The sequence below is a fragment of the Lagopus muta genome, chromosome 1 (assembly GCF_023343835.1).
Source record: "Lagopus muta isolate bLagMut1 chromosome 1, bLagMut1 primary, whole genome shotgun sequence".
NCBI lineage: Eukaryota > Metazoa > Chordata > Aves > Galliformes > Phasianidae > Lagopus > Lagopus muta.
In genome coordinates, this window is record NC_064433.1 from 73621244 (window position 1) to 73634166 (window position 12923).

The 12923-nt window shown below is 38.1% G+C and overlaps 1 protein-coding gene across 2 annotated transcripts in view; it reads right to left on the minus strand.

Moving 5' to 3' along the window:
* Positions 1 to 12923, minus strand: part of VWF (von Willebrand factor) — a 151722-nt gene that overhangs the window by 17360 nt on the left and 121439 nt on the right. For both annotated transcript variants that reach the window (XM_048934565.1, XM_048934566.1), the window contains exons 40-46: positions 12797 to 12871; positions 12175 to 12279; positions 11502 to 11707; positions 10052 to 10201; positions 3974 to 4084; positions 1792 to 1975; positions 819 to 859 (exon numbers count right to left, since the gene is read on the minus strand). In XM_048934565.1, coding sequence (XP_048790522.1) covers positions 819 to 859; positions 1792 to 1975; positions 3974 to 4084; positions 10052 to 10201; positions 11502 to 11707; positions 12175 to 12279; positions 12797 to 12871 — 872 coding nt within the window. The remainder of the gene's footprint in view (positions 1 to 818; positions 860 to 1791; positions 1976 to 3973; positions 4085 to 10051; positions 10202 to 11501; positions 11708 to 12174; positions 12280 to 12796; positions 12872 to 12923) is intronic.

A 12923-nucleotide genomic window follows, 5' to 3' on the forward strand; every position in this document is an offset into this window, starting at 1 on the left:
TATCAATAAATGAAAAAAAGGAATGTGTAGGTTAAAATTTAGGTTAAATGAATAAAGAGCACCTGTTTCCCCCGAGGATGTTGAGAGAGCTGTCTGACACCAGAGGTGATGCCAGAACATGGATTTAGGGGAATAATGGCCTATTGACAGAGCTCTCCAAAGATTCAACATGAGATCAGATGTTTAACTACAATCCTTCCCACTGTCATGGACTGGGTAAAACACATCTTTATCTATCCACTAATATGCACTTGAGACAAAAACTTTCTCTGAGCTGAGATCAGCAGAGATTTTAAAATGGCACCGAAGGCAAGCAGGAGCTTAGCTTTCCTATTCCTGCTACTAAGGAGTGAGAGTCCTCCTTCCACACAGGTGGAACAAGAATCTCTACCCTTTCTTAATCTTTCTCATTCTCTTGGTAGAATACAAGAAGCATTCCCTTCCCTGAGATTGGTAAGAACCACCTTAGAGATTATCCATCATAGGCAATTTCCTGTGTGTCTGGTAGCCTGTAAGTCATTACACAATGCAAATTAGCACAGTTTCTAAGCACGTATTTTCTGAACATCCTTTCAAGATAAGATCACATGACTTTCCCTATTTTGCAGAGATGCTCACTTGTCATACAAGAAAGTTTGTGGCAGCATTGTGCACATGTGGAACTCCTATGATTGCTTTGCCTCACTGGTAGGGATTCTGGCTGAGAAAAGCTGCCCTGTACACTTATGTGTATTTGAGCAAGCCTGTTTTCTTCAAAAGCCCATTCAAATGAGCTAAGTGTCTTATCACTAAAGCAAATAAAAAGAAGCTTATCTTACCCCAATAAGAGTGCCATTCAAAGGACAACCATTCATGGGTACTGAAAGAGATGATAACGTTGCATTTAATGTGCTGTTACTTGGACTTAATAAAGCAGAAGTATATATTCTTTATTCATTAAAGTTCCAACTGAGGATATCTAAATCCAGGTTCAGCGAAAATAAATACAATTTTACATTCTAACATTATAATTTGAAAAGTAATAATTTGTCAGTTATACCGATATCCACATCCAAACATCCCTTGCCTCCAAATATCCCTTGTTGAACTGCTTGTTATTTCTTTCCCTAACCTTTTCTTAAATTTATTTATTATGTAGATTTCCCCCTCTGTTTCTATCCTCACATTCTCAGAAAACACACTCAAAAGTTTTCAGCAAGTTACAACACTTATTTCTCTTCCTTCTTCCACTGAAGTTCCTTCCCATGAGGTTGTCCCAAATACCTGTAAATTATATGTGACTGAGAGTCTACCCAGACTGCGTCCAAACAGCCAAATCTTTTTTATATCTATTTTTGCTGTAAGTATATGCGAGTAAATGGCCACCACTATAACACTCAGATGTCCAGAACGCATAATGACATGAAAACTCCCTGTTCATAAGGATTACAACACTGATGTTGGTAACAGCATTGCACCTTTCTAGGTCAAAAGCATGTCAAGACCTTGTAGTAACTGCTTAACAACACAAGCTAGTGCTGTAACTTGCTGTTCAGACATAGCCTGGCATGTCTCTCTAAGTAGTAACAATAGTAATTCAAAAGGAAACTGAGAACATTGTTTAGAAAGAGAAAATAATAGCAGCAGGAGCTACTATAGTCAATGCTTAAATTATGCAGGATAGCTTGAAAGTGATATTACACTTGCATAGGATATACTTTTGAAATTGCCACTGTAAAACAGGAGATTGGCACATGAGATGATTAACTCTTTACTAATTTCATTTGTCATTCGTCATACATAATTCCTTACCACATCTGCACGAAGGACAGCAGTCTATTACTTCGTCACAGCGTAATTGAGTTCCATCTGGACAGTCAGGTACATCCATATGAGAGCAGGACAGATTCTTTTGCTGCACAAAAACCTCATCATTCACTCGGACGCACTCATTAATTATGCATCTATTGAAGGGGGATTGCCACTCCGTACCAACCTGACAGGAAAGTGTAAAAGGATTAAATACAGGCAGCAGTTTTTGTGTCACTAAACAAAGTGAAGGGCACCCTAGTCAAAGCATTAGTTTGCAGAATATACATCCACTGCTTTGGGAACAACCTGTCACTCAAAAGCTCTTCGCAAGCCCATACTGTGACGATATGTTTACAAAATAGTTTTCTGCTTGGTTTTTAAGGTAAGGAAATGAAAGAGGCAGGTGAAATAACGTTCAAAGAAGAAAATGCGTGTTTACATAGATTTAAGTTTACATTTATTCCTGGTAGCTGGTTGTGTTGCACTACTCAGCAGCCAAGCTGGCCATCTTTCCACTGGAACCTACTGCAAACCAGCTTCACTAAGGTCCAAAACAGGCTTTGACAATAAAGAAAGAACAATAAAGACAATAAAGAAAGACAAATAAGAAAAAACTTGCAAATATAGGAGAGACTATATCTTGTTGATGTCTCCTGCTGGTTATTGTCATCCATGAGTTAGATAAAGCAGGTAAATGGGAAGAGATATCAACGCAGGCCAGAAAGAAAATGCTCCCTAGTTCAGTGCCATGCAGGGTTGATTACTGCTTTGAGGCAGCATGCTTCCACTTTTAATTTCACTTCGAGAAAAGTGATGTGAGAGGTTGGAAGTAGGTGACCTTTAAGATCACTTTCAAGTCAAGCCATTCTGTGAGAATCAGACCCGTCCAAGCAGTCAAACATCACTGCTCAGAAAGTTCCTGAATATTCTTCCTTCTGTTTGTTAGACAGTTCATTCTTTGCTGACAACAGAGGAGATGAAAGAGTACACAGCAAGAACAAGATAACAGAGTATAAGTGTCTGTAATTCCACTAACACAACAGAACCCAGTAATACACAGCAGGATGTAGAAAAAAAAGGTCTTCTGAGGGCTTGATTTATGAAGCAGAGAATAATACTGATCCAGATTATGAAATGTCTTTGGTGAAATCAGGTTAGAAACAGACAGTAAAATGATACATTTACATTTTGAAAAGGACAGAAGTAAACTGCTTTTGTAAAATAGGTAATTTAAAAGTCAATACCAAATATATGAAAGTGATATGTAACTATAAGTGCAAACATGCTATAATGAATAACAGAGAAAAAAAAAACAAGGGGAGAAGGTCTTCTATTTTCAGACCTTTTAAATTACTGTTTATGCCTTTCTTCAACAAATCCAAATTTCTGTGTAAGATTAAGTAATTTAATGCTACAAGGGATGGCAAAGGTTTGCCACGGCCAGTTAGTTGGATTAGGGACAGAATAAACTGAATAAACTGAAGGAATTTAAACATAAATAAAGAGAAAAAAGAGAGAAAATATTGGCCTAGTTATCCAGAGTGATAGATTTTCTGCAGAATATTCTGAATGGCTAGTTGCATGTATTTATTTCCCATTTTTGGTCTTTTTGGAAAGGACACAAATAAATACTAAAGGAAGAGACACTACTGAAAGTAAGCTGTTCTTTTGAACAAAGAAGTGTGCCTAGACAACCACAGTCAGACCTGACATTAATCCTTCACCTTCAATAGACAGATGCAATTAATATTTCTATCCACATTCAGTTCCTGATATTCTGATATTTCAACTCACATAAAATGGGACATAGTATTTGAACAGAACCATAGAGTTCAGGCAGCTAAATATTCAATGTACACACCATCCACCATTATTAGGATAAACAGATTTTCTACAGCCAGAGAAATTTTTTCCATTAAAATTCTTTTTAACTATCATTTGTGAAATTATGAATTTTCTAAAAAAAAAAAAAAAAAAAAAGATTTCTTCCTTAGAGCCTGAAATGGGATGGTGGGAGGGTTTGCTTGTTAAGGGAATTAAGTAAGTAACAAGCCCAGTACCCACTGGCTTTCAGCGTTGCCAACCTTACAAGAAAAATGACTTTGTTTCCTTCTGTGGAATACAAAATAATGCCAGGGAACTTGTTTTAGGAGAGGAAAAGTCCTCCCAGTTATCATCTCACCTCATATAAACGAGGATCTGCATCACCCCGAGACCAGAACGGTTGCTCTTCACAGGCAGTTTTCTGGCAGCGCCCACAGCACTCCCCGTCTTGAACAATATAGTTATATCCCTGAGGGAGAAAAGAAGAACATTGGCTGATCAAAGAAGAGAAAATTAGAAGAAAAAATTAAAACGCAGAGCTGAAGGCTTGATGTTAGCAACATTTTAAGGAAAGTATTTTAAAAGCAGAACTGTAAGGCTATACACTGATACTACAAATAAGAAATTCACCACTCAGAAAACTGTATATGAATACAAATAATCCAGTTTGGAAGAAGAAAAATCTGTTTGAGAATCACTACATGAAAACATGCGCTTTTACACCTAAATGATACAAAAAAAAGTGAGAATTATTTGTTTTAAAAGTCTTTATTTGTATACGTATATAAATATACCAATAATATTTTACAAAAGAAAATACAAGATGAGAATTGTTCTGGTGGCATTTTGGGCATGAATTAACACCCACACTTCTCCAGCTCTGAGACTTCAAGGTTAGAATTCAGTCTGAGGTCTGAGTGCATTCAGATGGTTTTTAACATGCTGAAGCAGAGGGAAGGGGTAGGTCAGATAAGAAGTCTGGGGATCAATTCTGACTGAGCATTGCACCATTTCATCTCTTGAACCAATAGCCAAGTATTCAAAGGTGAGAGTATGCCAGTGAAATTAAGCAAGGAACATTATGCTAATTAGAAAAAAATATACTTAATATTTAGCAACTAGACAGCCTCCAGGGGGCAAAATATAATAACGCTGATTTCCATACAGATGTGAAAATGTTCTTACAGTGAAAATAGAGTTCATGGGAAAAATGTCAAAGAAAATAAGAATCATTCCAATTGTGGTCAACAACTTTGAGCTGAAATTACTTAAGTATTCCCAAGCACTACCTTTCTTCTGTAATAGGATCAGAGTTTGAAGTAGATTTGCGGGTAATGTTTTGCTGTTGAGCATTTTATAGGCCAGTCAGCCTCACCTCTGTCCCTGGAAAGGTGATGGAACAGCTTGTACTGGATGTCATCTCCAGACAACTGGAAGAAGAAGAGGTTATCAGGAGTAGTCAGGGTTCACCAGGGGGAGGTCATGCTTGACCAACCTGGTAGCCTTCTATGATGTTGTCACTGGCTGGGTGGATGGGGGGAGAGCAGTGGATGTAGTCTACCTTGATTTCAGCAAGGCATTTGATACTGTCCCCCACGACATCCTTATAACAAAGCTGAGGAAGTGTGGGATAGATGAGTGGACAGTGAGGTGGGTTGAGAACTGGCTGACTGGCAGAGCACAGAGGGTCGTTGTTGGTGGTGCAGAGTCCGGTTGGAGGCCTGTAACCAGCGGTGTTCCTCAGGGGTCTGTGCTGGGTCCGGTCTTGTTCAACATCTTCATCAATGACCTTGATGAGGGGATGATGGCCACCCTCAGCAAGTTTGCCAATGATACGAAGTTGGGAGGATTGGCTGACACGCCTGAAGGCTGTGCTGCCATTAAGCAAGACCTGGACAGGCTGGAGAGCTGGGCAAAAAAAAACCAGATGAGGTTTAACAAAAGCAAGTATAGAGTCTTGCATCTGGGGAGGAATAATTCCATGCACCAGTACAGGTTGGGGGATGACCTGCTGGAGGGGAGCTCTGCGGAAAGGGACCTGGGTGTCCTGGTGGACGACAGGTTGGCCATGAGCCAGCAGTGTGCCCTTGTGGTCAAGAGGGCCAGTGGCATCCTGGGGTGCATTAAAAAGAGTGCGGCCAGCAGGTCGAGGGAGGTGATCCTCCCTCTCTACTCTGCCCTGGTAAGACCTCATCTGGAGTACTGCGTCCAGTTCTGGGCTCCCCAGTACAAAAAAGACAAGGATCTCTTGGAAAGAGTCCAGCGGAGGGCCACGAAGATGGTGAAGGGCCTGGAGCATCTCTCCTATGAGGAAAGGCTGAGTGAACTGGGTCTGTTCAGCCTTGAGAAAAGAAGACTGAGAGGGGACCTGATCCAGGTCTATAAATATCTAAGGTGTGGGGGGCAGAATGGTGAGGCCGGACTCTTTTCAGTGGTGAGTGGAGACAGGACAAGGGGAAACGGCTGGAAACTGCAGCATAGGAAGTTCCGCACAAACGTGCGCAAGAACTTCTTTACAGTGAGGGTGACGGAGCACTGGAACAGGCTGCCCAGGGAGGTGGTGGAGTCTCCTTCTCTGGAGATGTTCAAGACCTGCCTGGATGCCTACCTGTGCTACCTGGTGTAGGGAACCTGCTTTGGCAGGGGGGTTGGACTCGATGATCTCTGGAGGTCCCTTCCAACCCCTACAATTCTGTGATTCTGTGATTCGTTATTCTGTTTTATACGACATTTTAACAGCTAAATATGTGTGTGAACTACCTGAAGCATGGGGGTACAATTTTTTGTTCGCGTGGCAAACTCAGAGGTATAACAATCTACAAGCTGCCCAAGACAAAATCAGCATCTTGACTAAGCAAAACCCATCTACAAGATTCAAATTTCACAAAGCCTGTGTGATTATCAGAGTCTAAAAAGCAAATTAAACAAGATGCCATACAGCAGACTTAAGCATACCACTAAGACACTGTCAGTGAATTGTGTTTCACACAGTTCAGCCTATTGAAGTGGCCCCTTTGGTGCTCAGTGGATTCAAAATCTGAGGACTCCTCAGTGGAAGAAACATGAGAGGTCACAGCTCCCAGTTCCTGAACAACTCCCAAGGCAGCATTTGAATCACATGCCTCTGGCTGACTCAACCCATCAGTGATAATACTCAGCTGCTACAAAGAACCTGACAAGTGCTCAGCTCTGCTGCTAGATCAGGCTGTTTTATCACATCTAATTGCAGAGATTAAGGCATCATTCTGTGTGAGGAGTGGAATTGCGGTGGAATTTTGCCTGCTTTTGAACTGGGACTTGCAGATTAATTCTGTAGCTGTCAGAGAATGCACACTGTGGTCTCATTGCCCACTCAAACCTGCAGGAAGGATCTACACAGACTATGACTTGGCTTATGTGGGCGTTTTCTGCTTTCATTCCAGTGTTGCTCAGGACGCAAAGTTAATCTTTTTATGGATACTAAGGTTTTGATCAGAACTCTGTCAGCTGCCTTCTGGACCACAAAATTGGAAATAAATGATAGAAAGTATCTCTTAACACACAGCATTTTTACAAAGACTCCAGTATTTCACTTTTACACTTTGAGATGAGAGTCCCTAGAGAGAACCAGAGGAACGAAAGAGAAGGAAAAGAGCAAAAGACATAATAGGATAGATACAAATGAACTTTAAATGCTGAATGCAAAATCTTCAGTGGTGATGAATCAGCACAATTCTAGAGATTTCCCTGGAGATAAGATCCTTTTCACCAGGTGAGAACTTAATTCTCTATTTAAAAGTGTCTAGAACATTAAAGTATCCCCTGCTAACTTCCATAATAAATTATGCTTGAAAATGCAAGCAGTATGTTTGAAAATACTTCCCACCAAGACTGTCACAGTTTTTAAATAGGATCCTAAATATCTTTAATCCTCAAACAACAGTCTTCCTTTGAAGTTAGTTTATTTGACCTCCTTAATATACACACTATTAAGCAATTTACTTCCGTGTTTTACATGTAGAAGTCAAAGTATGCTCCTTCAAAGGTAAATATCATCTTGAAATATTGGACATTAAAGCCAACAATTTCATAGTCTATTACAACCATCATTCACTATGTCTTTGCAGATAGGGTACAAACGTTCATAGAACCACACAGAATCATAGATTGGCTTGGGTTGGAAGGGATCTCAAACATCACCTAGTTCCAACAATTCCCTTGCCATGAGCAGAGTTGCCAACTACTATATCAGGCACTAAATCATGTTGTCCTGGGCTGCATCCAACCTGGCCTTGAACATCTTCAGCAATGGGGCAACCCCAACATCTTTGGGCAGTTGATTCCAGCACCTCTCTACCTTCTCAGTGAAAAATCTACTCTCTTTTAGTTTAAAAAAATTAAAGATGTTAAAGAGCACTGGTCCTAGCACAGAGCCCTGGGGACACCACTTATCAGCAGCCATTTTATTTTGATGTTCTCAAGTGAAAAGTTTATCTAAAATGCTCCAGGAGAATAGCAATGTACAAATATCACTTCTCCTAGTGACAGATGCAATAATTATGACAATTACCTACTTGCTTTATCAATATTTTGCGAGAATGATAGGAGACAGTAGAAAAAGTGACAGGACTATAATACATATTAAAGCAAAACCACATCTTGTTTGCAAATGAGAAGGCTATATTCACTGTTAATCTAAGCACCTCCTTCTATAGTGTTTCTGTATGTGCTAAAAGAACAGATCAGACTTGCATTTAATTTGATCATATTCAGGAGAGCAGCAGCACCATTCATTCATCACAATGATGGATTGTTATGTATTATGTTGTTATGCATTTTTTATTGCTATTTTTAGAGTATGTTTGTTTGTTTGTGGGTTAGATTTTTTTTAATTCATAAGTAAAAATCTGTAAGCTATTTTCACATAAGTCAGAAGATATGGACAACAATGACATTTTACAGCCTTAAAACTGGCAATGGAATTAATAACAGAAAGCAGCAAGTAGTTTGAATATCAACTCACAACTGGAACACCTGCTGCTTGGTCAACTCATCAAATTTTCCTGGGCTAATAAAACATATAGTCCAAAATCAAGATTTTAAAAACAACTTGAACTTTTGCATAGCATTAGCTAGCTCATCTTTGCTTCTGCACTTAGGAAAAGAAGTTTTTTAAATCACCTTTTCTGGGTCAGAAAAAGATTTGCAGAGAATACTCTGCATCTCACATGTCCCAGTTCTTGCCAATTCACATGGATCCTGCACAACCCTTGGTGAACTTACAGATTGTGAACACTTGATCATCAAGTTGGAAGGAGCTTCTTCAGGTCAAATATGACCTGAATGAAATCAGCCACTGCCATCAAGAACAGTCTTAATTAATTTACATATATTCTGAAAAATATTTTAGAACGAGGCAAGATGTATTTGTGGTGGTCTCCAGTATTCATAGCTTAACTATTCTTCTGACCAGATGTCAGTGGGTAAGGGGTGTAGGTTGTCACTGTGTGGCTAGGCAGCCACTTCTATTACTGATTTTATTCTATTATTGTATTTTATGCATACCTGAGCTGTATAGTGCCACTGTCTTCACTGTCTGTCCCCTTACATGCTAACCACATGAAGCAAAAACATGGAAATGCTCATGAATTATGGACAAAAGATGTTAAATATCACTCTAAGACATCATGTTAAATTTTACAGTGCTTTTTAAATTCCTTATTCTCCACATTATTTAAAGGTGTGGAATATTAAGGATATAAATTGGGTTATTTAAAGGCAATATGAAAAACATTTTGAACTTTTCTTTGCACCAACCATGTCAGGGCCAAAGTTTCATAATCTATGACACTGGCAAGTATTGCTGGCTTCTAACCAATTCCTTTGACTCTTCTAGAATTCCTCTGCCAAATTTGTTTACTGAATATTTGTCTCCTCCTGATTAACCAGTTATATCAATATAACAAAGCGACTCATAATTTTGAGGGCTTTCAAAAATAGATCACATCATTTTAAGGCATGTGGCAGATGTCTGAGCATAACAAAGGCAACAGCATGTCTGTTATTACTGCTATAATTGACAGAGCTTAACAATAGACAGATCTAAAACATTCTCCTTAAAAAATGAACTACACTTATAATTAAGTCATCTCGAACTTTGGGCACTGTGAACACTTATTGTGCAAGTGAAGTAAAATATAGACATGTCAGGGTGCAGTTGAATACCTAAAAGATAAAATTAGGTCAATTCTGATTTTCTTGTCAGCAGAATCTGATCCTGAAGCAATAACCCTAAAATAAAGTCAGTAAGACTTGGACACTCCTAGGTTCCGTTTCCAAGATAATTCATTGCTACACTTCCTATTTTTTTTAGTTTCTCTAAGCTCACAGGTTTAAAAGCATTTCAATTCCCATCAGTACTCTATCAGTGTAGTGCACTGATTTAAATGTTACTCACCCGAGAGCAGAATGTGTTACATATTTTGTCATGACATTCCATCATCTGAAATCCTGTAATATCATCTCTCATACTAGTGCAAGAACATTCCTTGCAACCATTTTTCCAGGTTTTCCCGATGGGGTAGACAATGTTATTGTGCACACACACCTGTTGAATGCAACAATTTATACATAAAAGAACACATTGCTGTTGTAAAGATACACTTAGTTCTAAAAGGCTGTTCATTAACACATGAAACCTACCATAAGTTCTATGTCATATTTTAAAGCCACTAGATATGCTACAAATCTCAAAACTAAGATCATTCTGTTGAGGAAAGGAACATAAACAGCCAAAGCTGCTGTTTTGTAATGAATGAATTGGAGTTTTTTGTTTGCGTTCAGAGTCAAATAAAAACTCAATTCAAGGCCTGACTAGGTTTCACTGGAATTATAATGGGACCCAATATTTAGAAATGATAAACAATGAACCCTGTAGAAGATGCCCCCCTCCCCCCCACACACAAAACTTTTGACAGCTATCTCATCTTTTTGCTACAATTTTACAGTGTACTATCAAAGAGATATGTCTGTTAATTTTATAGACATAGAAACTGATTAAAGAAGGAACAAAATTACTTATGTAAGGTGCTGAACTATGTATGAGCAGAAAATAAAGCCTACTTCTCCTGAGCTGCAAGACACTCTAACCCTATGTTAAGCTAGTATGTAAGGTTGCTCCAGTGAACAGGTTTCACTGCCCTGAAATCTCCCTTCTAAGCAACCTTATCTTAAATATTAATATAACATAATAACTTAATAAATGATTGGCAGCATTAGGGAAAAAAAAGTATTTGAATGAGTGTAACTTTAACCAAGCCACATACTAATTTAGAAAAATAAAAAGAAATTAGCAATATAGTTCCCATAAGATACAATGCCTCCCCTACAAAGGTAATCAAAGAACAGAAACTGTGTCTGTGGTGATGTAAATATGTACATAAAGTCAGTATTTGATTGAAAATATAAAATTCTAAAATACAGTAATTGTACTGAAACAAAAGCACATACCTGTTATCCAGAAACAAACCAAAAATTTCAAGAAGACCTCTAAAATGTCATAATAGTATATATGGATTTGGTACATATATATGGATATAACATTTATATATATTATATTTGTGGATTTTATATATATGTATAAATATATACGAGCATGTATTATCATCTGAATTTCTCATAGTCACAAAACCAAGTGATTACATCAGAATAAAATTACTGTAATAAACAGTTACAGTAGGTTCCAAGTGTGCATTCTTCTCACACACACAAATGAAAAATGCCTATGTATCATTTTCTGGTAGTCTGTTTGGGGTTTTGTTTGTATCTATCTACCCACTGCCTTCGGTGCTTTCACCTCACACATAAAAGATAATCTCATCTATGGATTTCTAGTTCACCTCCCTTACCATGTCTGGAACACAAGTAGTAGATATACAGCCACAGTCATTGGTGAGAGATCTGGATAAATACCCAAGAGGACAGGTCATTGTTGAGTTACTGCAGTTGCAGGCACACTCATATTTGTCACAGCACTCTGTCTTCTGAACAATCAGCTCCCGATGGGATGGGCAGAAAGGTCTTTGAACTAAACTACACACTTCTCTGTTACAAGCTAGCAAAGAAAGATTAAGCAAATACAATTTCAGATCATTGCAAATGAAGAGGACAGTTCTTAGTAAGGCACTAATTGCTATTGCAAATTATTATACATCTCCTTAAAATAATAATAAATAAAACAAATACAGAAGACCCAGGTCAGAGATTGTACTGGAGATTCAGAAGAAAGTCCTATCTTGCCAAACATATATGTATCTTTTCATAAATACAAAAAGATTTACAAAATATACACAAATTTCAGAGCACATATATGGTGTTCACAATTTCCTTAATTCAAATGTGAGTACACTTTTGAAAGTGTCAACAGCAACTTTTTTCTAAGTCCGTGAAATCATTACATGGCCAATGGCTCCCAAATAAAACTTTCCACAGGGAAAATGCTGTGAATAAATGTCACTGTCAGTGTTATTTATATGCAGTGCTCCAACTTTATTCAGTGCTAAATATTTATCTACATCTTACCACATGTATAATTTGGTCTGCATTCTCCAGGATTGGTCAGAGCAAGCTGTAGGCCAAACTCGCAGTCAGGGACAGGAGGCAAATCACAAGAAACTAGATCACAGACTGAGAAGAGAAATTGATAGTATTTAAAAAACATGCCTGACTAGTAAATCTTCTAGAAAAGCTATATGCATTCAGGTACATTCCCATTATGCTTGTTCCCTACACTCAATTGCTATCCTAAAATCTGATGCAATTTAGTGTTCAGCAGGTCGGTGATCATTTTCAAAAATAGCTTAGGGAACAGTTCAAGTTTGTGTTATGAGGACTGAAGTTCTAACACACTTCGTGTTAAAAAAAAAAAAATAAAATAAAAAAAAAAAAACACCAGATCACAAAGAAATGCATTCTTGAAAAAAAAATTTCTGATGTCACTTAGGAAAAAAAAAAAAAGAAGCTTATCTTATTTCCTTTCTTCGTCTCTTATAGAAGGGCAAAGTCGAGTTTGAAGTTTCCTCAGGCCTTTTTTTTTCCACATAGATGATAATTCAGTGGTTTAAAAAAACACTGTGTTGTATAGTTTTGAATGATCAAGTGAAAACACATACCAAGAAAATTCCAACAGCTTATGAGAACCTACCACACTCATACACAGGGCAGCACTGGTTAGGGTCCCTGCGCAGACGAGGAACTTCACAGGGGCCACACTGCACAGCTGGAGTGAGAATGAAACATCCATAAATTAAGTTTAGATAAGAGCTAAAGCA